This window comes from Cyrtonyx montezumae, unplaced genomic scaffold (assembly GCF_038088225.1).
Source record: "Cyrtonyx montezumae isolate F1298 unplaced genomic scaffold, pur_monq_1.0 scaffold_13, whole genome shotgun sequence".
NCBI classification, from domain to species: domain Eukaryota; kingdom Metazoa; phylum Chordata; class Aves; order Galliformes; family Odontophoridae; genus Cyrtonyx; species Cyrtonyx montezumae.
In genome coordinates, this window is record NW_027071859.1 from 280,945 (window position 1) to 308,663 (window position 27,719).

The 27,719-nt window shown below is 44.0% G+C and overlaps 1 protein-coding gene across 2 annotated transcripts in view; it reads left to right on the top strand.

Annotated features, from left to right (window-relative positions):
• The window catches only part of EVA1A (eva-1 homolog A, regulator of programmed cell death), a 196,531-nt gene that overhangs the window by 43,705 nt on the left and 125,107 nt on the right, over positions 1-27,719 (top strand). Inside the window, exons 2-3 of one of the 2 annotated variants that reach the window (XM_065730432.1) lie at positions 12,694-12,908; positions 25,950-26,073. In XM_065730432.1, coding sequence (XP_065586504.1) covers positions 12,694-12,908; positions 25,950-26,073 — 339 coding nt within the window. Of the gene's footprint in view, positions 1-12,693; positions 12,909-25,949; positions 26,074-27,719 lie in introns of those variants that run through there. The other variant, XM_065730433.1, reaches the window with a different exon arrangement.

Sequence of the window (27,719 nt, forward strand, 5' to 3'; positions counted from 1 at the left end):
TGATTACCACAAATTGTTCCTGGCCTGTTGAATAAGTGGCAAGACATCCAGTGATCTCAGCATATGTCCTGAGGGAGGTGCGTGGAGTCAGTGCCTGACTCCATCCCCTGTTATGTAAGCACTGCTTTGGGTAATCGCTTTATCAACACATGAATGAGCTGATCCCTGGCCCTTGAAAAACTGCACAAATTTCATTTCAGCAATTTTAGTGACTGGGCCAGAAGGCACAAAAGGGCTGTCAGTCTCTTGCCATGAGACCCAATGGTGGTTGAAGGGAAGGTGGAGAATTAGCTTGCCCAGGGAAGAGGCTGAGTGTGGGAATAGATCCTGTTTGTACTCTTAAACTTAGCTGCAGTCAGTGCTGCCAAATGACATCAAACTTCGTGTTCGTTTGCTTAGTTGGTGTCTTTCCATTTTCATGTTAGATTTGGAATGTTAATTTCCAAGATCAAGTTTGTTTTTTCTAAGAGTTTTTATAGAAAAGTGTGGGATGGAGAGAATTTTGTTGTGGAATTACAGTGAAAATAAATACAAGTGGAACTTGTCTACATCAGGAGGTTTAGCAGTGAAGATGCTTTGGTAGCTGTACAAAGTGTGTCCCCCTGTAAACATGTGTACAGTGGAAAGTTTTATGTGTGTTGTCCTGGCAGCCTACTGATGTTCAGATACAGCTTAGCTGTTAGAAGTCCCTAGGGAAAAATGTTCTATCCCTTAGTTAAACTGTTTGTAATATGATTTAGAAGAGCTACATAGCCCCTGTGTCATGAACTCTATCTGTAGTTAGATTGCAACGCAGCAGCCACAGTGACAGTGCTGTCATTTATGTATGTGATGGCTGTGTGTGGGGAGGGGATGTGGCTGAGGGCCAAGCACATGGAGCCAATGGATGCTGAGGAAGCACTGCCTGTGTTGTTCCTTCAGGGAGAAGGCAATGGCCTTAACACCTACCGTGGCTGAATCTCCAGCATGAAATAGTTTCTGCTCTGTCTTTTTGGAAGTATGCACTAACCTCTCCTGAGTCAGAGCTCATTCTCCTGGCACTGAACAATACCTATAAGGTATCCCCAAGGTGACCTGTTAACTACAATTGGATTATATCTATTTAAAATATGATTGTGTTATGTGCAATATTAACATATGATAGTCATGTAATACGTACTAATGAGGGCTAAGTTATACTCTTTACAATTAAAGTAATGCATTAATGTATTAATATTTGTAAAGCTATAACAATTTTTACAAAGAGTTCTGAGAAGTTTAGCACTGCAAGAAATGAACTCCGCAAGTACAAAGGGATTCAAAATTCTTCTGCAACTTTAGTTAGGTAAAATATTCTTTAAGATTGTTTTTATTTTTAATATATTTATATGCACGTAAATACATATATATACATATAGACACGTGGAATTTTAAGTGGGAAGTGTTAGGAGTTGCTGAATCTGGTAAACTGGTACAGACAAAGCTGCTACAGATCTGTGCTTAAGTTCCAGTTTGTAGTGAGGATGAGCATCAATTCCTGACGGAGCGACATGTCTCTGGGCATGCAGCTCAACACAGGCAGAAATCCATGCATCCTTGACATCCATGCAAACATTACCAGCAGCTGCATTCTGTTTCCCTCCATGGCTAAAAGAAGGAAGATTTAGATTACACATCAGGTGGAAATTCTTTACCCAGAAGGGCGTTGAGGTGCTGAAATAGGCTGCACTGAGGAGCTCTGAATGCCCCATCACTGAAGATGCCCAAGGCCGGGCTGGATGGGGTTCTGGACAGCCAGATCTGCTGGGGGCAACCAGCCCAAGGCAGGGGACTGGGACTGGATGGGCTCAAAGGTCCCTTCCAATGCAGATGATTCTGTGGTTCTATGATGCTGCGATGTGTATTTCTTGTATAATATCTGTTATTGCCTGCTCCAAGGCTGGGTCATAATACTGTCTCTATAATTGCAGTATTCAACAGGAGAGGAACCAACTTTTTACTCAAGGAGAGAGTGATAGGATAAGGCAGAATGGTTTTAAGTTCAAGGAGGGGAGGTTTAGATTGGATGTCAGGGGAAGTTCCTCACAGAGTGGTGAGGTGCTGGCACAGGCTGCACAGAGACATTTGGATGCTCCATCATGGCGGTGTTCAAGACCAAGTTGGAGGAGCTGTGGGCAACCTGGTAGTACCAGATCTGGAGGTTGGTGACCCTGTTTGTGGCAGGGGGTTGGAACTTGCTCCTTGGGATCCCTTCCAACACAAGCCATTCTATGATTCTATTCTGTGAACATAAATAATATGGAACATGCATGGAGGGAAGTTTTTATCCTTTCTGTAAAACGTAACGTCATTGGCATTTAACGTTTATGGTGAGTTTTTATTTTCTGGTTGGGAAAGATACTCGTTTCTGTCAGAAGTAACATTTTGATTTCAAAGGTGGGAAGGTGCAGATTGGAAGGTGGGAAGCTAGGTGGTCAGCAGTCCAGCTGGCTTTAAGTTGAATTTAATGTTCTGGGATGACATCAAGGTGTCAGTACTGAAAAGAGAGACCCTTTGGTCACAGATTTGGTAGTGAGATGCAAGGATCTGTGGAGGATTTTGCCTTGGACCATGGTTTTCATGGGAAGCAGCTGTAATTCAGTTCTTCCCACTCATTCTTGTGCTCTCTAGGTAGGATATTTGTAGGGTGAGGAAGGCAGTGTGCCTGCTCTTAGAAATCAAGGTGGGGCTGCCTGCTGATTTACTGCAGGCTGTTGCAGAAACACAAATGACATTGCTATTTTTTCTCCTGCTGGGATGGATGGACCATCATGGCCCAGAGCCCTAACTAGCAAAAGAATTCCAGCTGGATTCCCTCCTTTTGCAGGGACTGTTCTGACTGACTGATCTTAAGTGTGTATTTATTTTGTGATATTCAATAGTATCATACTGTTTTCTGCCTACATGTGAAGTGATGAAGCTTTGGTTTCTGGGTGGTTATATATTGTGTGATGGCTTAAATTTGGATTGATTCTTGGATGTGTTTCAAGACAAGTTATTGAGTAACTTGCGTCCCATCTAGGCAGGTTGAACAATAGATGGCAAATGCTTCATCAGCTGTCCTGTGCTAAACTGTTTCTTCCTACTTCTTGGAGGTCTGTATTTCTTACTAGAAACTATACAGCTGTGTGATGCGTAGTGTTTATAGGATGTCATTCACCAGATGCATTTCATGTATTTCGGCTTCAGTATCTTGGAGAACAGTACTCTCAGTTATTTGGCAAAAGCTTTTGTGAGATTCTGCTGTGTACTAGATTGGTGAAATGTGTAGAGAAAAATGAGAAGGCATGTTTCTAACTCATTTCAGCTCTATGATTTTGTTCATAGCACATCACAGCCAATCTGTGTTGGCACAATGGATGGGACTTTGATATGGAGTGTGGGAGCAAGAACTAACAGACAGACAGGAGGCTGCATGTTGGTAAAGTCCTAGTGTATCTCTTTCAATCAAACGTCTCTGTACCATCAAATTTCCTTCAACACTGTGCCTGCCTGCAACTGTACAGCCAGTGAAGCATGAGTTTTCAAAAAAATTACTAAAATGTGATGGAATCGGATGGTCAGCTCCTCACATTAGAGAGCACAGTAGTGGTACAAGCTCAAAGGGCATGATAAATTGATTGGCCCGTGGAGGGCCCAGCAGGAGGGTCTGAGGCTGGAGCACATGTCAGAGGAGGGGAGAAGTTACCTAATTCCTTCCTCCCTCTTCCTAAAAGTGGTAATAGATAAAACAGAATGGGACTCCTATAGGATCACCATAAAAAGGATATAGACACAAATCAGAACTACTGAAATTCTCAGCAGTTACATAAGAAAGTTTCTTATCACAAGGGTGGTGGAGCACTAGCATGGGTGCTTCAGAATTTTGGTCTCTGTCCTTGGGAGTTTTCAAAGCTCAGGTCAAAGAGGCTCTGAGCAGCCTAATCTCATTTTGATGCCAGCCCTACTCTGAGCAGCAATTGTAGATATGTGACCAGTAGAAGACCTTTCTAGCCTAGATTTCAAGGTAAAATTTCCCAAATTTCTAGAAATATTAGCATAAAAAAGGATGGATTAAAAATTTCTATTTATTTACCTTTACAAAACATAAAATATTAAAAAATAAAATCTAGGTAACCATAAAGAATTTTAAAATAGGTTTTTTTTTTTTTTTAAGATTAATTTCTCAAGTAACTATACGCTTGCAGGAAACTCAAAGAAAATCATTGAATCCTTGGAGTTGGAAGGGACCTCTGAAGGCCATCTCGTCCAACTCTCTGCAGTGCACAGGGACACCACAGCTAGGTCAGGTTTCCCAAGGCCTGATCCAGCCTCACATTGACAGGGAATCAACCACATCACTGTAAGACCCGTGCCAGTGCCTCACCACCCTTACTGTAGAACACTTTTTCCTTGTATCCAGCCTAAATATGTCCTCTTTGAGCTTGAAACCATTTCCCCTTGTCCTGTCACCACAGACACTGCTCAAGAGTGTCCCCTTCCCTCCTGTCGCTCCCCTTTGGATACTGACAGGCCGCTCTCAGGTCACCTCGCAGCCTTCTCCTCTCCATGCTGCACAGCCCCAGCTCTCAGCCTGTCCTCACAGGACAGCTGCTCCATCCCTTGGATCCCTTTTGTGGCCCTCTGGACACACTCCAACAGCTCCGTGTCCCTCCTGTACTGAGGACTCCACATGAGGACGCAGTGCTCCAGGTGAGGCCTCACAGCACAGAGCAGAGGGGCAGATCCCCTCCCTCACCCTGCTGGCGGCACTGCTTTTAATTTCCACTGGTTTCTTATCCTTACACAAACCCAAAGGACCTATAATGTAGTGTTCGGCACTTACAAAACGTTATCTTGAAATATTGGCACTGAGACATGCTTCTAAATTCTCTTGTTTTAAATCACTTCTTATTATCTTGTTAAAACAGGATGCTCTTTGGAGCTGTAATTGTGGTACAGAAGATCAGATGGCAGGCAAGGAAACATTGACTTCAAATGAAAATATTTTTCCAAGTATGCTTACAAGACATTCATGTTTTTCTTGTGCTACGTGTTGCCTGAAAGGTGAAAGGGTTGGGGGAATAGCAAATGAAAGCAAATCTCTCAGTGGATTTGTAATAGCAAATTTTAATCTCTGGCATTGGTAACAAAGCAAAACAAACTCCAATTTTCTGTGGTAGGCTGCTACTACTGCAGCCACGGGATTATCAGTGATACCTGCTATGAAGTGCATTCAATGAGTCACAAGCTTTGGCTTCAAGCATCACCAGAGGTTGCGCTTCAGCCCTCTTTACCTATCCTAGTGGTGCGTTACTAAGTTCCACTGGATTCAGGTTGTTTCAATGAGGTGTTACCTGTGTTGGTGTTCTGTGTATAATGAGAACAAACTGGAATGCTGCAGTCCATATCTGTCTGCGAAGTCCAGAGTTGGGGATATTCTGAGCTCCAGAAAACTATCTGAATCAGGCATCTCCTTGAAGGAAGTTCTGTTTCACATTCAGAGCATCAAAAACATCTGCAGGGAAGCTGAGGAAGAAAGAAGAAAACAACTGTCAAGTTAAAATCAATATAGATCTGAAAAAAAGAGGAATTAAAATAAAAGATTGAATTAATTAAAAGAAGCTTAGTCAACCAAGAACAAGACATTTGTTTAATGAACACAGTTAATTGTATTGATTTGTTTCAGGTAGTGGGAAATCTCTTACTTCTAAGCATAATGTTCTTTGTTCATTCTGTTGATTTTTCTCTAATATGTGTATGTGATTTTGTAATAAATGCTCAAAACTGGAAATTTTTAAAAGGTATTATAGTTAGGTATGGCTTGATGCCTGACGTAGGAAGTTCTTTGGCCTGAGTTATATGTAATAGCTCATTAGTCACTGAAATCCATTAAGTTTCCTTGTTAAAAGTTTCTGATCTTATCTGAACTGTATGGAGTTAGTTTTATAGTGACAGTGTTCATTCCTCCACTATACACCCACTTAGGTATTTCCTAGCAAAAAGTGAGATTTGTCTTCTGCTGACTGGTGAGATGATGTGTTGATATAGACCTCTTCAAGTAAAACTGGAACTATACTTAGTGGAAGAAGAAGAGAACGTAGAATTTTTGGACAACCACGGTTAATTACGCTGTATGTATGAGTGTTTGTACAGTGTCTATTATCCTGTATCTGGCTGGAAGGAGAGTGGCTTATAAAGATGATATAAGTGATATAAAGATGATTCAGAGCTCTTGTATCTGTGCTTCCCATGAACCACTCCATCAGGCACTTCGGTTTCAAAAAGGCAGAGTTGTAGCTCTGTAAGCAAAAGGAAAGGATGATATTTAAATTTTCAGTCCCAATAAAATAACATTATTTTCTATTAAATTGTTCTTTGTGTCTAGCCCACAAATGTATTAAGGGTTAGAAATGTTAAGGGCTGTTGGATGAGAACTGAGCAACAATTCCCTAGAGAAGCAATGGTGGGAATGGTTCCTGAGAACTGATGTTCCTGTGTGTGTTACAGTCAGCATCAGAGGTTGCGTTTGATGAGAAGTGGAGAGTAATTGCTGATGGTTTATAGGAATCAAACGTTGCTCTTTTTTTCAAAGAAACTGGAGACAGAGCTTGAAAAAAAAAAAAACATTTCCTTCTTCTTAGGGGGGAAATATGATCTATCACTTTTTGTTATTGTTGCTTTTCATTGTTTGTGTATCCTCAGAGTGTAAATCTCTGCTTTAAGTAATGACACTGGCCATTTGCAAAAATTTCCATGACCTCAACAGAGACCTTGATGAAAAAGTGCTAAACACAAAGAATTTTGACTGTGTTTTTGTTACCCCAGTTTTAAGAAGTGTATATTATTTTGAAAAGGTTTGTTGGGCTTAATGCTATAAGTATATTTTATGGTTTTAGCATACTTTCAAGCTAGAATATAGATTATTAAAGAAAGGTCATCACCTGCTGTAAAATGGTCCTCTGCAGACAGGTTAAGGAGTGAACCACCGGAAAAATTCATGATAAAATCACAAAGCAGGAAAACATAACCCCCATTTTCAAGAAGGGAAACTACAGGCCAGTCACTCTCACCTCTGTGCCTGGTGAGATCATGGAGAAGATCCTCCTGAAGCCCTACTAAGGCACATGGAAAATAAAGACGAGGTCATCGGTGGTAACCAACATGGCTTCGCCAAAGGCAGGTCATGCCTGACAAACGTGGTGGCCTTTTGTGATGGAGTTACAGAATCAGTGGAGCACACAGAGAGCTGCAGTCAGTGGCTCGGTGTCCAGGTGGAGGTTGGTGAGGAGTGGCGTTCCTCGGGGGTCGGTGCTGGGAGTGGTACTGTTTAACATCTTTGTAGGTGATATGGACAGTGAGATGGAGTGCACCTTCAGCACTTTTGCAGATGGTCCCATGCTGAGTGGTGCAGTTGACACACCAGAGGGACGGGATGTCATCCAGAAGGACCTGGACAGACTTGAAATGGGCCTGTACCAACCTCATGAAGTTCAAGAAGGCCAAGTGCAAATCCTACACTTAGGTCAGGGCAATCCCAAGCACAGATACAGGTTGGGCAGAGAATGGCTTGAGAGCAGCTCTGAGGAGAAGGATTTGAGAGAGTCAGTTTATGAAAGATTCAACATGAGCCGACAATGTGTGCTTGGAGCCCAGAAGGCCAACTGTATCCTGGGCTGCATGAAGAGAAGTGTGGCCAGCAGGGTGAGGGAGGTGATTCTGCCCCTCTACTCTGCTCTTGTGGGACCCCACCTGGAGCACTGCATCCAGTTCTGGAGCCCCTAAAACAAGAAGCATGTGCAGCTGTTGGAGCAGGTCCAGAAGAGGACTGTGAAGATGATCAGAGGGCTGGAGCACCTCCCCTACAAGGACAGGGTGAGGGAGCTGGGGCTTTTCAGCATGGAGAAAAGAAGGCTCCAGGAAGACCTTCTAACACCCTTCCAGTACTTGAAGGGACCTACAGAAAAACTGGGGAGGAAATTTTTAGAAGGGCATGTAGCAACAGGTCAAGGGGAAATGGTTTTAAACAGGATGAGGGTAAATTTAGACTAGATATTAGAAAGAAATCCTTTACTGTGAGGGTGGTGATACACTGGAACAGGTTGCCCTGAGAGGCTGTGGATGCCCCCTGCCTGGAGTCACTCAAGGCCAGGCTGGATGGGGCTGTGGGCAACCTGGGCTAGAGGGAGGTGTCCCTGCCTATAGTAGGGGATGTAACGAGATGGTCTTAAAGGCCCCTTCTGACACAAACCGTTCTGTGATTCTGTGTTTCTATGAAAATCAATATCACTGTCGCCCCAGGATGAGCTAGGACTAAACAGAATAGATTTTACTGTGGCCATACAACTGTGACGTCTTCCTTAAATTATTGCTTGCCTTCCACTCCTGGATCCAACAGTGTTGTTTTAAATGCCAGAATCTGAGGTTGAGGAAAGGATTCATCTTTTGAAAGCCTTCTCTATCTTTGTCTGGAGCGGGCACTTGTTAGGCTATGGCTCATACCTCAGAAAGTAATGCAGAGAAACAAACTTGATGCAGAATTATAGCATCATTTGATAATGCTTTTTTCATCTCAGTTTCTTGGCTGTCATATTCTGTGATCTATGAATAGCTGATGGGTGATCTGCTGTATAATTTTGCACCAATTGCAAAAACAATTTTGCAATTGTTTCTCGCAGCCACCCGAAAAAGGCTTTTTTCATGCCTGCCAGGAAACAGCCAGAGGAGTGTAAGCTATTCCTTTTGCATTTATGAATTGCTTCTCATTTCAGTATACAGGTGCCACTGAAGCCCTCCAACACCTGCTGCTGGCTCAGTGTTCATGCACTTCATTTAGAAAAGAGCCTCCCTGTAGTTCTCTTGTGCCCTATGTAGTGGTACAAAAGGTCACTAGAAACTTGTCATCTAAACCAGCAGGAATGCTGAAAACAATTCAGAATTTGGTTTACTGAAGCATGAATTAGTGGGTATAGAAACATCAACATTTTCAGAACTGCCAATGAATGTACTGCAAATTTGGCACACTTAAAGGGAAAACCAGAGCATCAATTTTCTGCAGCCCAGTCCTTTGCTCTTTAGAGAACATCACGTCTTCCCTGATCATGTCTAGGAGTAATCCAGTGTTTTCTAGCTGTGGTCAGTGCCAGCTGTTTCAGGCACTGTACTTTGTTCACCATTGCTCAGTCACCATCAAAGCATTCAGCCACTTCAGTATCTTGAGCTTGAACAAACTCAAGTTATATAAAAAAATGATGACAGAAGAGGAGAGGATGGAACTATTTCAACAAGTGATCAGCATTAATTGCAGGGATGGAAACCTTACCTGGTCCTGAGTTGGAGATGAGAAAGGCATGCAGCAGGATAGCTGCTCTGCCAGAATAATTGAGTCTTTGGAGGAGCCACTGCTGTCTTCACAGTACTTTGGCTGTATTTCTCTCCCTCCCTAATAGGTCAGATTTTGGGGAGAAGTTCTAATGCACTGGAGTAACAGCATGGAAAATGAGGCTTAGTATTTCATGTTATATTCTGGTTTTGTTTGCTGTTCTCTTTTCCTGCTGGTCTTTTGTAGTTGCCTCACTTTTGAGGGAGGAGTACTTATCTAAGTGTATAGCATCACCCAGAACTTGTATTGTACTGTCTGGGAGAGGAGATGTGCTCCCATGGTTCATTTTATCCCTGGAGCACTTTCCTGATCAAGATATAAAGGGACTAAATTAAATAATGATGTTCCCTGATCTGGTGCTGCCCTGTCACTCACTCTAGTTATTGAACTATGTCTCAGTCTTATAAGCCAGTGCTTTCCTGGGGACTTGTAGATTGTGTTGATTTGAGTAAATAGCTAATGGCACACACAGTGCACATTCTGCAGCAGCAGAATCACTAAATGGGAACTGCAGGCAAGAATGTAGAAAAATCATTGAGTGCAGCCCTCGTAACTGAAGCTTACATGTCTATGGTAAAATGGTGATGGTGTGTGTTGGTTACGAGCAATGATCACTGTTGTTTCAGGCTTGTTACAATTCTCTTGAACTAGTATTCTTTCACACAACCCCTGTGCGAGATTTCAGTGTTAGTATGAAGAGCTACTCCTAAACAAAGATCTAGATGAGGCTGTGCTATTCTAGAACATAAGAGGAAATTGCTGGATGTGGACTTGGGACCAGAGAAAGGGCCCTGGATTTGATTTATTTAGTAAAGATAGCCTTCCTACGCATATACAAGGATAGCTCAATTTGACATTGAAATCATTCTCAGGTATCCACATGAATTCTCTTAAATGAGATGATTTGTGCTTCCCTGTGAAAATTATCACAATGGTCTTGGAAAACATGCTGATGAACGTGAGTAAAGAACGTACCTTGCAACAGTGAAAAGTAATTGCATACCAATCTGTCCCGAGTAAAAAAAAAAAAAAAAAAAAAAAAGTGTTGAGAATTTGGACAGGGTCCCTTCGGCTGCCATAAAACTAGGATGCTGAAGCATGTGATACATAACAGAGACTGGCTCCCTCAGTCACTATCTTGGAGAACTAAAGAATAAGGGGAGTGGGTTCCAGTCGCTGTTTGCCATTACATGAAGAGCTTACAGATGAAGTGAAACCAAAAACTTTTCTCTGAAGCACACCGTGGCAGAACCAGAGGCAACAACAACAAAAACCAATTTTGAACTTAGTTGTTGAACACTGACACGGATCGCCCAGTGAAGTTCTGAAGGCCCTATGGAGATATTCAGGACTTCACTGGAGGAGATACTGAGCAAGCAGATGTAAAGTGTCCCTGCTTTAAGCAAAAGACAGTACTGGTGGCTAGCAGAGGTACCAGTCCAATTTATTTCATGGTTATGGGCCTCTGAGAGGATAATAACATTTCTGCCATTTTTTAAAATTCCAAGTCTAAAATATGTGTCAGGTTTCCTTTTAGAAGTTTGTCTGGTTATTGTTTTACCTCTAAAGATAGAGGTACAGGAAGACAGAGACAGGACACTGTGGGATTGCTGCTGGTAGACTTGTGCTGGTGGGATGGGAAGGAGACTCCTGGTGTCACTGCAAGGGGTCTTCAGGGCTGAATGGAAGCATGGCTGCTGCTGCACCACTTGGACATGCTGTAGAGTCCCTGGAGTTAAAGGCTCTGTATCAACACCAACTCTTCAGACTTGAGTGTGGCAAAGTGAGGGGTTCCTTGGCAGTTGATGTGCACTGGAAATGCTCAGTCACAGCCTGAAACAGTGATGGAGCACCTGGTGGAAAAGCAGGGCCAACCCAGGGGAGCTCGTGTGCATATAATACAGCGTCCCTAAAGTGTCCAGAAGGGCTGAAGCCAGGATCCACCCCTTCCCAGACCTCATTTAAGGGTTGGCAATGGTATCTCACTGGAGATCTCTGTATATTTGAGGCCATCTGAAGGTTAGCAGCTTCTTTCCCTCATTTCTGTGCCCACTGCTGTTTTGTGTTTGAGCGAATCCTTGCTTGCTACAGCCTGGGACCTCTGCTCTGCTGGCACTGCTGTGTTTCTCATTGTGTTACGCCATGGAAACCTGACTGCACTCAATCCCATTTAGTTCAGCATAACTTTCGTGAGGCTTTGCCATGCTTTGTTCTTTTTAACAACTTTATTATTGTGAATAATGCTGTCTTGCAACAGTCAGAAGAGATTTGGTTTCCACATATGGTTTTTCTTTGAACATTATTGAAACTTGGTGGAAATGAGAAGGAAAACTTTTGTGTTAAACATCTTGAATAGAAAGGGACAACACCAAGTAAAATAGTATATTGTGAAGGGAGATCAAAGATAGGACTGGTGTGGCATGATGTTCATCCAACATCATCCAACAAACTCTAAGTACTCACACCAGACTTACCCCTTAGCTGCTGAGAGTCTGGGTCTTTCTTACCAATTACAGTAGGGTTACAAGAAAGCTGGGGTTGGAAGGGACTGTTGTTATCTAGTCCAACCTCTTACTCGAAGCAGGGTCAGCTAAGAGGTGAGATCAGATTACTCAGAGCTTTATCCACTGAGATCTTGAAGTAATAGAGACTGTGGGACCTCTCTGGGTAACCTGTTGCACTGACTGACTGCCCTCACTGTAAAAAGCTGCTCCATTTATGTGGTCTGAAGTACCTGCTGCAATTTGTGCCTGATGTTCTTCCCGAATGTGCCCCTGTGAAGAGTCTAACTCCATCTCCCTGATAACCTCCCTGTGGGTACTGTCAGGCTGCTTTTATTTTCCCCAAAAGGTGCCTCTTCTCCAGGCTGAATGAGCCTCTTGCAGGGCAAGAGCTCCAGCTCCTGTCTGTCTCAGTGACCCATGGCTGGACTCATTCCAGTTTATCGATGGCTATCTTGTGGACCAAAAGTGGACCAAAAGTCGCATGCAGTGTGGGGATGTGGTGTAAGTGATGAGCCTGGCTCAGCTGTGTTTCTTGTAGACTTGATATCTGTACCACTGTAAGTGGTATGAGTGAACTAAGGGTTTGAAGTATCTGAATATTGCTTCCACTGGGGACGCATAACAAATCGCTCAGCCTCTTTCTCTCATGCTCTGTCACTGTCTATCTTCTTTTCCTATATGTAAGATGAGTAACAAAATCTGCATCCCTCATTGTTTTAGTTGCGTGTTTGTTAAGCTGCACCAGTGTATTCATTAATAACCTATTAACTTACGTGTCACTAATGATGGTTTGTGTCATGTTTTTTGCAGGTTACATATCACAAGTACTAAAAAATTACACTGACCACGCCTGTGATGGAGAATACGTCTCCCTGAGATGTCCTCACAGAACCACCATCAGCATCCAGTCTTCTTTCTATGGCAGAATTTTACCGAGTCATCAGATGTGTCCTTCTCGCTCTCCCCACTCCTATGCGACATTAATGAAGGAGGATGTTGCCTGTTCGGTTGGCACTTCCCTTCAGGTATTTCATGTTGAACTGGATCTGTTCAGTTTGGAGTTCTTTCCTAGGCCAGGCATTTCTTAATATTCCTCTGGTTCTAGTCAGTAATAGTTCAGGAATGTGATGAAAAAGGAGCATATGGCAAGACCAAATTATGTTTGGACTGTGTTTGAAGACTTTTTCATAGTTCTCCTTCCCAATGGACAGCTTTTTCAACACATTTAGGAGTTTCACTGGTGTTCTTTTTACTTCAGAAATGATCCTGTTTCAAGAGGCTTTTCCTTCAGTAACTTGAAACCCAGAGAGAATCCTTGTCTTCTTTTCCTGACTCGTTTGGCTCTTAGGCCCCTGTAAGTGATAATACATCACTTAAACTCATTATCTCCCAAGAATCTGTAGTTAATCACTGCTGTCCATTTCTGTAGGGGATGCTGCCTGTATGCACATGTAGCTTCAGCAAATCAGAGGGTGATATGGAAGGTGCCATTGTTAGTCAGCTGTCAGTAAGAGCAACACAAATTCAAAACGTGGATTGGGCGATGTTGTGACGAATAGGATCTGTTCCCAGGTGTAAAGGAAAGCCCGATTCTTTCCAAGTGAATTATTTGAGACTGAAAATCTTGGGCAAAGGCTTCAACTTTTCTCACACATGCTGTGTGTTTACAGCTATGAATCAGTAGTAACCTATAATAAAACGTAGAGCAGACCTAGATTAATGAACCCACAGGGCTAGTGAATAATTTCTTTAATAATTAGCAAAAGGCCCATGTTTCCCCCATCACTTCTCAGTCTTTCATGCAGGATTTTTTAGAGGAATTTACAACGTTCTGTTTTCTTTCTGTTTCTTATTCTATTTATTTATTTATTTATTTATTTTTAAGTAGAAATGAGTGCTTTGGCTTCTAAAGGTCACTGGTGAATTCTCAAGGTTTGCACAGGGTTGGTGTTTGCTGTAATGTAACCCTTGTGCAGCTCCCCTCATGATGGTTCCACTGCACGTGAAATATCTGAGTTGTGGTATGGGAAGATGTCTTTATCAGTGGGAGCTTTTTCAAGGCATGATAACAACAGCTCATAATACAACAGACGAGGAAGTCTTGTTTGAGGTGGGAGAACATGGACTGAAGACTTCAGCAGAGGTCTGCCTTCCCTTTTTTGTTTCTTTTAATGATAAAATTTACTTGAAACACGATGTGTACCAGTGTGTACAAACTCATCTCCTGCAGCTAGAAGAATCTGAGAACAAGGAAGATGTAATCTTTAGGTTGGTGTGAATGCCAGAGCTGGATCTCATCTTCTTTCTCAGTCCTGGAGAGGGCGATGCCTCTCTGAAGTGTGAACTAGCTGCTCCTCAAGCTGAATTGCCCACTGCCTGCATCTAGCTGACTGGAAATACTTAAGACAATTGGTCACAGAAAATAAAATTGTGGGTAATAAAGTTGGATTTATTCTTGTTGTTCTGAAACTCAGTTGCGTGGTTGCTATAAACAGGACAGTTATGATTGTGTTCTGATTGGCACTGATTTAAAAAAACAGCTAAACCAAACCCCACCAAGTTAAGTATATAAAACCACCATGTCTAATCAAGCCCATAACTATACACTATACTATATATGCTCTTCTCTGGAGATTGGCCTGGAGGGAGCATAAGGAACAGATACTGTTCCCTGCAAACACTATCTGTGTGTAATAGTTAATTCCCATTTAGCAGCTCTCTCCCTCTCCTCTAAACATCCAGTTCAGACATAGAAATGTTAAAAAGGGAAAAGAAGTGTTGATTACACTGAGACGATCAATGCTAATCCAGTCTTAGGTGACTGGTGGCCAGGATGCTTTGCTTAATCTCTTTTTTTATTTGAAATGAAATGTGTACCATTTGAGAGAATGTGTCCAAGATGTGAAGGCAGTGACCCCAAACTGCATATTGCTGTTATTCTTACAGCGTGACATCACATTCAGTGGGAGATTTCCAAATAAAGGATTTGGGCATTCAGACTGGGGCTTCAGTTTTAATGGGATTGGTCTCCTTTTAACTTCTAGATCAAGTCACGTATGGAGATGTCAGAACAACCAAAATCAAGTTGTGTTGAAAGTTGTTTGCTTTAACAGCCTTCTGCCTCCTATTCCACTTAACAGGGAACTTAATTAGCACAAGACATGTGAGATATGCTGTAGGAAGTAAGAGATCTGTGCTATATTCACGAAGCTGTATTCGTGAAGATGATTTAAAGCTGAGGGTGTAGAAAATGCTCACTCATCCTTTCATATTAGGAGCTAATGTTGTACTCTGACACATTATTAGGCATTCTGCTCTGGAATTGTTCCTTCTATACCTTCTCTGTAGAGTTCTGCTGGAAGTGTTCTTAGCTGGGAGGTAACAGGGCAGTGTCCTCATCCCAGCCAGGAGGGCAGAATGGGGGCACAGGAAAGGAGCATTTGGAGCTCTGCCTTAGATCTGATGAATATGATCCATGCGCTGCAGACTGGAGGAGCTTTATGGTGGCTGAACCATCTCTTGCTTTTAGACAGGAAGAGCAGCTGCCAGAATCAAACACTGTTTGTCTTTCACCTGGTAAATTAAATCCTTGAGTACTGAAGATCTTCTAGACATGTTAGTCATACCTCTAAAAATAGCTGGCAGCAGGTGACAGTGTTTATCCACACCGTGCAATTTATGCACAGGGTTTTGTGCCCACTAGAATGCCTATGGTGCTGGAGCAGGATCATGCAGAGATACTGGCTGGGTCCTGGGGATGCAGAACTGCATTGGTGTGTTTCTATTCACCTTGGTGTCATTGTGATGACTTCTGACTCCTATATCTGTTGGTCTGTTTTGAATAATTGTGAGGATGGAGCTGGTCTGAGCATGCAACCTAATCACAGAGCTTGAAGACTTTTTTTTTTTGTAAATCTGAGCATTGTGCTTTCACAATGGAGTTTTCTTTTCTGCAATCCCGTGTCACACAGGCAGAGATGGTCAAGCCCATTTTACCCTGATAATCTGACTCTTCGGTATACGAGAGGATGGAGGTGTTGCCTTATATTGCTGCACAGCTGGAGAAGATAAAGGGACATCTGGAGAGAGATTTTTGTTTCACAGAGGTTTGTTAGGGACCATCCTCACCTGCTCTAGCCTCTCTCACGCTATGGTTCTCTCATATGTCACATTGTCACAGACATTGGCACTTCCCTTCCATGTGGACATCTCGTATCTCATGAAATCTTGCCTTTGTGGAAATCTGAAAGCTAACAGATACAGAAGCAGTGTAAGCTTATTCAGATGAATACATAAATGTTGGTGAAGAGGGCGAAGTAGAAACAGTAGTGTTAGCGTTCTGATGCTACTGAGTGCATCTCTTCAGTAAGAAACCTAAACACAACTTGTGCCTGCAAACACACCTCAGGTGGAGGTATATTTCAATAGACTTCAGATGCTTGGCTGAAGAGAAGAGGAGGTGCATGGGAGGACTTGTTCATGGAGCTTTCCACATCCCCTTGTTCCTGGAGTAGTGTATTCTGGATTTCAGCAGGATTGGTTAGCCTGAAGGTATTGCCTAGTAGCAGAAAGCTACATTACCCTTCATAGCAGATTATTGCAGCATTCTTATTTTGTCCTAAAACTACGATCACAGCTTATGTTGAAGGAAAATAAAGAGCCCTGGAGAAAGGTTTATTTAAAAAGGAAAATAAACAGCTCTGGAGAAGCACTCGTGTGTTGTGTTTAAGCCAGATATTTACCAAAGACACTGGAGGTTAGCTTTTGTCTTTGCAAATGCATGTGCTGAAATCAGCAGGAAACTGTACTTCAGAGGGCAGTGTTTTGCCACATGACTTACTTCCCCAAGAGGTCTGTGCTGAGGAGTTGCTCTGGAGCATCTTGTTAGGAAGATGGGGTGGCTCAGGGAAGCAGTGCAGCTGCAGCCTGTGGCAAGGCTCTCTTTCAACACTCTCCAGGACAACCAGCTGCTGGTGGCAAGAATCACTAGCACTGCTGATGTGGAATTTCCTTTTGTGTTTTAAGTAAGATACGTGACACCTCTGCTGCCACCTTCTCCCACAGTCACTTCAGCAGTGTATGAGGCAACCCTACAAAATGGAGCAGCAGATTCCTTGTGTGCTAACCACAGGATGCCCTCAGACCCTCCTCCCCCTTGTTAAAAAGTATAGGAAGGCCTCTGTGACAGAAAGCAGAGGGCAGCCAACCTCTTTGGTGATGAAAATATTAGGTAATCTTTCCATTAGCTGCAAGACTTCCAGAGGATGGGTCAGTTGTCGGTCAGGAAGCAGTGGAGCTGGAGGTGTCTGTGTGTTATGGAAGAGGGTTTTATTTTCCCCAAGCATTACAGTTTAACAGTGTGGTAAAGTAAGATAGAATGTGGAAGAAAATGATTCAGCTGCTCTGGCTTCATTGGGAAGGTTACTTGTCATGCTTACTCCCAGGATATTATACAGTGTCACTGATGTAACAGCACCAAGTGTCCTCAACAGGAATGGAGGTCCTGCTGTATTGCTATTACACAGACACAGAGAAAGAGCCCTTCCCCTTGTTTCCAAACAATCAACAGTGATGGTCGAGGGGGAAGAGAAGGACAAATGACAGAAAAGAAGAAAGGAATTTACACCAGATCTCAAGGTTATCAGCGCAGCAGGGAGAACACGGCTCATTATACTGCACATCAATTTTCCAGGGGTTATGGACAATTTGAGCAGGGAAAGTTTCTGAAACATCAGTGAATTCAAGAGCAGTTTGGGCAACTCTTCATCAAACTGTGCTGTTTGTTTGGCAGGTGCTCATGAGTAGTGAGCCGAGGATGCAGAAGAGGTTACTGCAGTGCCAAAACTGCTGTTATCATATCATAATCATAGAATGGCCTGGGTTGAAAGGGACCGTAATGAGCATCCAGTTTCAACCCCCCTGCCATGTGCAGGGCCGCCAACCACCAGAGCAGGCTGCCCAGAGCACGTCCAGCCGGGCCTTGAGTGCCTCCAGGGATGGGGCATCCACCACCTCCCTGGGCAACCTGTTCCAGTGTGTCACGGCCCTCTGTGTGAAAAAATTCCTCCTAATCTCTGACCTAAACCTCCCCTGTCTCAGTTTAAAAACATTCCCCCTTGTCCTATCACTATCCATCCTCATAAACAGGCGTTCCCCCTCCTGTTTGTACATACCCTTCAAGTACTGGAAGACCACAATTGAAGTCTCCCTGGAGTCTTCTCTTCTCTAAGCTGCACAAGCCCAGTTCCCTCAACCTATCCTCACAGGAGGGGTGCTCCAGCCCTCTGATCATTAGTGACCCTCCTCAGGACCCATTCCAAAAGCTCCGCATCTTTCTTGTGCTGGGTGCCCCAGGTCTGGATGCAGTACTGCAGATGGGGCCTCACAAGAGCTGAGTAGAGGGGGACAATCTCCTCCCTCTCCCTGCTGGCGACCCCTTTTTTAATGCAGCCCGGGATATAGTTGGCTCTCCAGGCTGCAAGCATTCACTGCCGGCTCATGTCCAGCTTCTGGTCCACGAGGGCGCCCAGGTCCTTCTCAGTAGGGCTGTTCTCAAGGAGATCTTCCCCCAGTTTGTATAAATACCTGGGGTTGCCCCCACCCAAGTATAGTACCCTGCACTTGGCCTTGTTGAACTTCATTAGGTTTTCCTGGGTCCACTTCTCCAGCCTGTCCAGATCCCTCTGGATGGTTTCCCTTCCTTCCAATGTATTGACTGCACTGCTCAGCTTGGTGTCATCTGCAGTCTTGCTGAGGGTGCATTCAATGCCATTGTCTGTGTCATTGATGAAGATGTTGAAGAGCACCAGTCCCAAGACCAACCCTGAGGGACACTGCTTGTACCCGGCCTCCACCCTGACACAGAACCACCTATCACAACCCTTAGGCTGCGTCCAGCCAGCCAATTCCTAATCCATACAACAGTCCATCCTTCAAATCCACATCTCTCTAATTTAGAGAGAAGGATGTGGTGAGGGACCATGTCAAAAGCCTTGCAGAAGTCCAGGTAGATGACATACATTGCCCTTCCCCCGTCCACCAAAGCTGTCACTCCATCACAGACCACCAGATTGGTCAGGCAAGACCTGCCCTTGGTGAAGCCATGCTGGCTGTCTTGAATCACCTCTTTGTCTCATATATGCCTTAGCGTAGTTTCTAGGAAGATCTGCTCCACTATCTTCCCAGGCACAGAGATGAGGCTCACCGGCTTGTAGTTCCCCAGGTCTTCCTTTCTCTCTTTCTTAAAAATGAGATTAATATTTCCCTTTTTCCAGCCTCTGGGGACTTCACCAGACAGCCAGGATTTTTCAAATGTGATGGAGAGCAGCTCAGCAACCACATCAGCCATCTCCTTCAGAACCCTAGGATAGATGTCATCCGATCCCATGGACTTGTACACGTTCAATTTCATGAGGAGGACTTGGATTTGTTCCACTGTAAAAGCAGGACAGAAACCATTCTGCACACCCTCACCTGGAGGCTCAGGGTCCTGGCAGACATGAGAAGTCTGACCACTTGGTTAAGAATAAGGCAAAGCACTCATTGAGTACCTCAGCTTTTTCTATGTCTGAGGAATCCAGCTCTCCATTGTCTTTCACTGGGGACGGAACATTCTCCTTGGCCTGTCTCCTCCTGCCTATGTAGCTGTAGAAACCCCTTCTTGTTATCTTTCACATCCCTCACCAAGTTCAGCTCCATCTGCACCTTGGCTTTCCTAGTCCTATCTCTACACACACGGACAACAGCCCTGTATTCCTCCTAGGCTACACAACCCTGCTTCCACTTGTGCGTTTCCCTCTTTTCCCTCAGTTTCAGCTGCAGGTCCTTGCACAGCCACAACGGTCGCCTGCCTGCCCTGCTTGACTTCTTCTGCTGGGGAATGGAGAGCAACTGTGCTCTCAAAAGGGTGTCCTTAAAGAGCTGCCAGCTCTGTTCTGCACCCATGCCCTTAAGGACAGTTTCCCAGGGGATCTCACTCAGCAGTTCCTTGAGCAGCTGGAATTTTGCTCTCCTGAAGCACGGGGTCCTAGCTCAGCTTTTTGCCAGGCATGCATTCCTCCAGATTGCAAACTCCACCAAGGCACAGTCACTACAGCACAGGCTGCCTCCAATCTTAACCTCTCTACTGCTCTCCTCCACATTTGTGAGGACCAGGTTCAGACCTCGGCTCGGTCCATCTATTACCTGGACCAGGAAGTTGTCCTCAACAGACTCCAGGAATCTCCTGGATTGTCTGCCACTCGCCGTGCCATTGTCCCAGCAGATATCCAGGTGGTTGAAGTCCCCCATCAGGACAAGAGCCCGTGCTCAGGACACCTGCAGCTGGAGCAAAAAGGCCTCAACAGGCTTCACTTGATCAGGTGGCCTGTAGCAGACCCCAACCACTAGATGCCCTTTACTGAACCGATCCTTGATTTTTACCATCAAGCCCTCAAAGTGATTGTGGCTGTCTTGACCTGATTGTGGCTATAAAGACATACAGAGCCAGTGCAGCTTCGTTCATGGGCTGTGTGCTGCCTGAAATGCAGCTCTCTGGCACGCATCTCCCCAGCTAATGATTTGCAAATTAAAGATCTGTTTAATGCAGAGATCACAGATCTCTAAATTGCTCTACCTTTGAAATCTCTGTTGGCTGAACAGCTCATCAGAGCAGTTCAGCGATGTGCGTGGAAGGAGCAGGGTGATGGGCTGAGGCTCCATCTCCCTGGAGAGGCAGGCCAACTCCCAGGGTTGTAAGCCTCCTAATGCTTTGTTTACTGTAAATTTAAACTTTCCAAGTCATGGGACTTCTGTCACTGCTTCTGAGACTCTGCTTGACAGTACAATGTTTTGCTCTCAACGATTTTTCTCTACTCGTTTTATGCTTTCCCTTTCTTTAATCCCATGACTTTCGCATCCTTTTGTATTTCTTTATCTTAGACCTCCTTGCCCTTTGAAGTTGACCCTCCACACAGATTAAGTTTCCCACTGTTAGGAAATTAGGTAATGGTTAATTAGGCAGTAGTTGCAGTGCATTTTTTACTGGCTCTGTCTATCTGCTGAACATAGTCCAGCGCTGTGTGAATTGCTGTCTCTGGGCTCTTGTAAGGCTCCTGCAGAGGAGCTCTGGAAGATCTTGGTGCTGTTTTTAGCATGTTAGCACCACTGCTGCCTGCACTACTCACCTGCTGGAATTTACTTCCATAGCAGAGCTGGTGAGTGCCTCATTTTCAGCTCGATGTTTTTCAGTCTGATGTGTTAGTGAATGTCACCAGTTACGTGGGTATAGTTTCCTTCTGCTAACTCCATGGTGAGCATCAGAAAGTCCATGGGGGAGTAATAAGGGATAGCTAATGGAACACTAAAATGTGCCATAGATCGATGGTTTAATTCAGGGCCTTTGTGCTCCTCTTAAGGTAATGAACAGGATGAATGTAGAACTTTGGGTAAAACTGAATTATGTTCCAGAGGAGCAGGCTGGAAGGTTTCTTGATAATACTGTAGGCAAGTGACCTGTATCTCATCAGTGCGGATTCCAATTCCTTGTGTACTCTTCCCTTCCCTGTTGCTGATCCTTCGAACGTCTTCATGCTGCACTGGATTTCATTAGCTAGCATGCAATCTGCACATAACTGGGAGAAGACTCTCTAAGTAAGTAAGATTGCAACTTGAAAGTACAAAGTTTACAGTGTGTTTTAAGGTAACACCAACAATTTGGGAAATAGAAAAGAGTATAAAAATTCAAATAAAATGTGACATAAAGCCATTATGGATCCACTGTGCTGTGTGTCTGTGTAGAGAGAAATAATGCTGCCTTGTTTGTTCTATTTACTTCTCATTGCAGAACTCATGGGAGAGTATCAATCTATGTGTTGGTTGAACTCCACCATAATGGTAGTGCTTGGACTGAACGTGACCTAGAAATGATTAATTATATTTTAAATACTGATATCTTGTGTAAAATTCTTAGTACAAATGTCTGCCCATCTTCATCTGGCTGTGTGCAGCTCTGATCCATTCATAGATCTCTGCAGTGTACAATTTGGACAATCATTTGTTAGGTTTCCTCTGTGCAATTTCATGCCTGACTGATGTGCCCTGAAGTCATCCTTATGTTCCTTTGATGATAGAGGTTGTACAGAGGGGCTGTGTGTCAAAATCCCCGCTCCCATTGAATTTCATCATTGGCTTCTATGGGTCCAGAGTTTCACCCTAAGGGTTTTAAATCTGTGAACTACTGCAAGGTGCTACAAGCTAAGGTAAGCTGAGTTGCTGTGGGTTTTAAGCTCAGCTGTGGTCTATTGTAAGCATGCAGGGGAAGTATTTCTTGAAGACTGATTTGAAGAGATAGAGTAAAAATGAGTACACTCTTGGGAATAGCTGAGGATAGCCTTGTTTCAGAGCTCCCATTCAGTTCCAGATCTAAATGGTTGATATTTAATGACCACAAGCAAATTATTACGCTAACAAGCATGGGAAAATGAGTGTGAGAAATGCTTCATCTGTAGTGTCCGCTAGCAAGACGTGGCTTTGAGCCTGAGACTGCCCTTGCTTTAGGACCCGGGTCACTGCAGTGAGATTAACCCAGGGCATTAATCACAGGGCTTAGGATGAGTGTTTGTTTTACTTGAGTTCACATTTCTTTCTCTGTTATCTCCTCCAAATCTTGCAGCTTCTTAGCTCAGTCATGAACTTGTGAAAGGAATGGGTTTAAGCAGCCCCAGCTTCCCTCCTGAGCCCTGGCTGTCAGCTCCCAGGCTTGATTTACCACTGAAATACTACTATAAAATGGCAAACACAGTTCAAGTGTCCTCCCTCCTCTCTCATGCCAGACAGGAATTCCTCCTCCACCTTCTTTTGTTGGAGTGACTATTTTAATTGCACATAACGTACTCCAACGTGACTTCATTTTGTTACTCAGGAGTCTGCAGGTGACCTTGGCGTGACCAGCTGATTATGAACACAGGTTAGGGACCTTTTTGTGCTTCTAAAACTCTCCCCATGCAAGTTCATTTGGCTCACGGGCATCTTTTTTTTAATTTTTTTTCCTGATTGTATTTTTCCATCTTTACAACTGACAGCGAGAAAAAAGCCTTCATGTTTCAGCCATTCTTCAAACACTGGGGAGCTCGGGACTCACAGGCCACCAGGAGAGCTGCACCGCCCGGCTGCTCTCCCGCAGCCCCTTCTCAAGCGCTGTGCCGGAGCTCACACCTTGCCGGGCGTTCCACCACTTGTGTTTCGTGCAGCTTCAGGATGGCACGTACTGCTGATCGCAGTGGGGAAGAAATTTTAGCTCTGGCATTACTTGTTTGCCAATTTTTTTTTAATTATTAATTTTTTTTATCAGGAACATGGCAACATCAGCCAATTTTTCTTGTGTTTTTCCTGATGTATTCTTCTGAGCATTCAGCAGCAGTTTTTATTTTATGCTTTATGGGTATATGTAATGACACCCAAGAATTTACCCATGCAGGCCTGCAGGAAAACAAGGATCTTAATGTTCTTTTTTGATAACTTTTTTCAAGAACATGGGGGTGCATTGTAATGATGTGAATGAAAAGCGGATGTTGATTTCTTCTCCCTGTGAAGTAACTGCAGAACTATGGCAGCTATCAAGTTATGTTGAAGCTGTAAATAACAATGAAGCCAATTAGAATTAATAGAAGGTATATTCAGCCTCAAGAACACTTCTCATTTTCTGCTGTCTCACAGTGGCATAGATGACTTTTGCTCCTTGACTGGGGTATCAACTTCTCCTTAGGGCTCCCTGTTACTCTCAGTACCACAGAAAAGCAGCTCAGGATGTTCCTCTTATGTGGGTAATGTTAAGTAAGAGTTACCATGGCTTGGAGAAGAGCAAGACAAAGTTTTCTGACTTAAATGATTCTATGGTTCTGAAGTGGCAGTTTGTGGATCACTGTGAAGCAGTCACCTTTGCTTTGGTTCTGTGTCTAAGGACAGATGGACGTGCACTGCTTATTGAAGCAGGGACTTCCAAAGCAGCTTCTTGTTGGTCTCAATTTCTGCTGCAATCCACTGTGATTTTCCCACTGGTTTTAGTAGCACCTACTATATAAAAATGAAGTCCCTAATATACGGTGGTGAAAATTCTACCCATGTGGTATGGAGAGGTTTGCTGGCCAAAAAGCAGAGTCTGCTCCCTTTTAGATGAAACTTTCTTGTGGGAAAGGAAACTTTCAGGGTGTGCAGCACTGCATAGGTGTAAACAGTCATGTTTGAGCAGTACCGGAAAATCTTTTCAGGTCCCCAGTGATTTGGAGTGGCTTTCTTGCCATATGTGAAGCACTCACGAGTCATTCTTTGCTTCATGAAATCAAAAGAGATATCTGCATAGAGGTCTTTCTTGAATTCCTTTGCAATTCATTGGATTTTGCATTAAACTAGATTTCACGTGCTTAGTGGGCTGTCAACTCTATGAGCCCAGAAAAAGGAATCTGCTCTTTCTGTGCATTTTAAGATAATGGTCAAGCTGGGGCTGATGCTTGTGGGCCCTTCCATACTGTTCACCTTTCATCCTTTCCATTCCAAGCACTGTATTTTGAAATGAGATGCCTGCATTTTATTACCTTTGTGAATGGAAAGCAACAACAGCACTTGTTCTCTGTTCTCCAGAAAAGGCTTGAATTGTCGTGGTTTAAAATTTAAAACAAAGGTCACGTTCAGGGCAGGCACAAATTCTTCATGTATGAGCCTGAAAGGTGAAAGCTTTAGGAGGTTGTGAACATCTGCCAGGGAGGCACTCCCAGATTGCGCTAGAAATTGGAGCAGAAATTGCTGTTGTTTGGAGGATGACGTGCAGAGTTATAATGCTGAAGATAATAGGTATGTTTAGGGAGAACTCAATCACTGAGGAAGAGTGAAAGTGGTTTTAGGTGGCATACTGTGGCTTCAGGTTAATGGCACAGGGATAAGATTGTGGGAAAGTCCACTATCAAGGTGGGTACAAGAAAATGAAATTGGGGAGAGCCTGGGGGAGCTTCTGAGAGGTTTTCCAGCAGCTCCTTGCAGGAGGAAATTAATTGTTTTGGGACTGGAATTCATGGCTCTGCATGGCGGCTGCTGGATTACCTCGCTCTGCGATCTCAGAACGCCCTGACAGGTTCATGTGTGTCAGACAAACGTTATGTTAATTTTACTGCTTTAGGGGCTCTAAAGGAGTATATCTAAGCCATCCAGCTGAATTTAAAACATGCTCCACTTAATAATATTCCCTCCCCCCCCCCACTTCTGCTTTAAAGGATCATATGGTTAAAAAAGAAGTCATTAATCTTTCTTAATGAAGTTATTTTCTAGCAGGAGACGGAATGTCTTGCCCCTGTGGATTCTGAGGCAGAGTTTTTATGAGTGTTATGAATGGGCAAGTGGGAAGCGAGTGCTGGGGGAAAAGCAGCGTGAAGAAATGGAGATAAGGCCCAAAATACCATTGGTGGGAGAACCCTGTGACTCACAGACCCTTGCTGAGTTTAGCTAAAAGGAAAGCAAAAGTTACAGGGAAGAGAGCGAGTTTTATTAGAAACTGACAACATGCCTATGTATCCCATTCCCACCACAACGACTAATTACAGAAACATCAGTTATTGCCTATATATGTTCCTATAACCATGAAGAGAGCTTTTCTGAAACCTGTGGCAGAAATCTCCAGAGAAAGCTAAAGCGGAATGGTGTGAATGTTGGGCCTCTGCTGCTAACGTTCAGGGCTGATCCATCTCCTCCACGTTGCTTTTCCCAGGACACGTTGCTGGTGCTGCCTAATATTATGATTAAAGTGCACAAGAGTCTTCCAAAGTATCTGTGACCAGTGTAACGCTAAGCCTTCTTTCTGCATGCCTGAAAGGACAACGTGTTGTGCAGGTTGAAATAGTGCAAATTTCAGTTCTCTCCTTCAGTGCATAGCTCCTGAAGTACCCATTGCTTTAAGCTGGTCATGTAATCATTGCTGGGGCTGGTTGAGGAGGCAGGAGGTGCCGTGCTGTTCTTCAGCTTGCCCGTATTTAATGATTCTTTAGGGAGATGCTGAAGTGCTTTCGTTTCTGTTCCATGTTGGTGTGCGTCCCGTGCTGCAGAAGATGCTGGACGAGTGCCAGGACAGACGGAGCTGCCATTTCCTTGTCAATAGCCGGCTGTTCGGCGTAGATCCGTGCCCTGGAACAGGCAAATACCTCCTCGTGTGGTATAAGTGCAGGCCAAGTGAGTATCTCTCCATCAAATCTGCTTTTTTGTTGTTTTTTTTTTTCTGGTGAGACAAAAACAATCTTGTGTTTAATCCTCGCCAGCAAGAACTTCTGGGACTTTTTGTTCCCTTCCACCTTTATTTTCAGTGTAACATAGTGCCTGGGTGCAGAGCATTTCCCCTCTCCCCCTCACGTACTGCACTACTCGTGCTGCTGCTCCATCTCTTCCTCTCTTCCAAGCAGCCTGCAGTGAAGATTGTTTTTGCAGGTGCCAGTGGAAGCCAAGTGCCAAGATTTAGCTCATGCTGCTCTGCAATGCTCTTGGCAGTGAGGGGGCTGCTGCAGCTCCTGTCTAGTTGCAGACCCTGGCGCTGCTGCCCGTACAAGCTGTAGATGTCTCATCCCTGGAGGTACCCAAGGGTATGGAAGGGGCTCTGGACAACCTGATCTGCTGAGGGGCAGCCAGCCCACATCAGGAGTTGGACTGGGCGGACTTTGAGGTCCCTTCCAACCCAAACCATTCTGTAAGTCTATGATCTTCAGTGCCCATCCTGTCCCCTCTATTCCTGCTCGCAGTGGCATAGTGACAGCCTGAATGGGTGAAGATTTTGCATTCGGGTGCCTAAGGAGAGCAGTTAAAGCTGTAGGTCAATGGTGTGCTCACCACGCCATACCATAATCTAGCTTTTAATTGCTTCCAGATCAGGCTGGAAAACATTGTGTGCTTTGTGTGATCTCATTAGCTGTGTTTAAATTAAATGGGGCCAATGTGTGGGTACTGGGAGAGCAATCATGCATGCTGCAGTGGAGTTAGGTCAGCGTGGTTTTGGAGCAGGACAGCCAACACCCTCTTGGCAGTCAGCATGGTGTGGACACTGTTCTCTTTGAGTGCTCTGGAAGCAGACACGTTATCCTGGAGGCAAATAGGGTCTCGCCATGACCAACCTGTGCCACCTAACTTCATCCAGAGAAAAGACACTGACACTTCAAGTTATTAGTCTGGATGTGAAATTTCAGCCCTTTTGATGATTTCAGTAACATGGTTCTAGCATCACATCAGCAACATTTATTGGGAAAAACAATAGGGAAATTCCCTTTACATAGGGAAGTAAAACATAACTGATTTCAGACAATTTTTTGAAACAACAGAAGAAATACTCAAGAAACTAAGCTGCAGAGGAGAATACTTTTTGCTCCAGCATGCAGAGACCTGTGCTAAGTGAAGAGATCTGGCAGAACCTATGAGGAATTCAAATGAGAAGTAGGTAATGTAGCACCTGCATTTACTGTGGGGTTTTCTGAATGATTGGAACATTCCCTGTTAGGTGAGAAGCAGCTCTCTGTGAAGCAGGAGCGATTAGCAGGGTGTTCTGACAAGTCCTCATAAACCTGGAGGTTTTGTATGAAAGCTCACTTGAGAAATCTGACTATTGAGGCCAGCGCTGAACTTCTGAAAGTACTTCAGGATCCCATCTGTGCATAAATATTTATGGCTTGGCATTCTTTGCTAATTACAGCTATGCTGGAATAGAAAGAGTATGTGTGTGTGTACTGGGTAAGTGATTTTCCTGAAAAAGACAGCAGGGTATGTTGCTTAAAAACATTTCCCCGAGATGTTTTTTTTCAGGCAGCTCTCATTTTGTGGGGTAAAACAGTAACCTG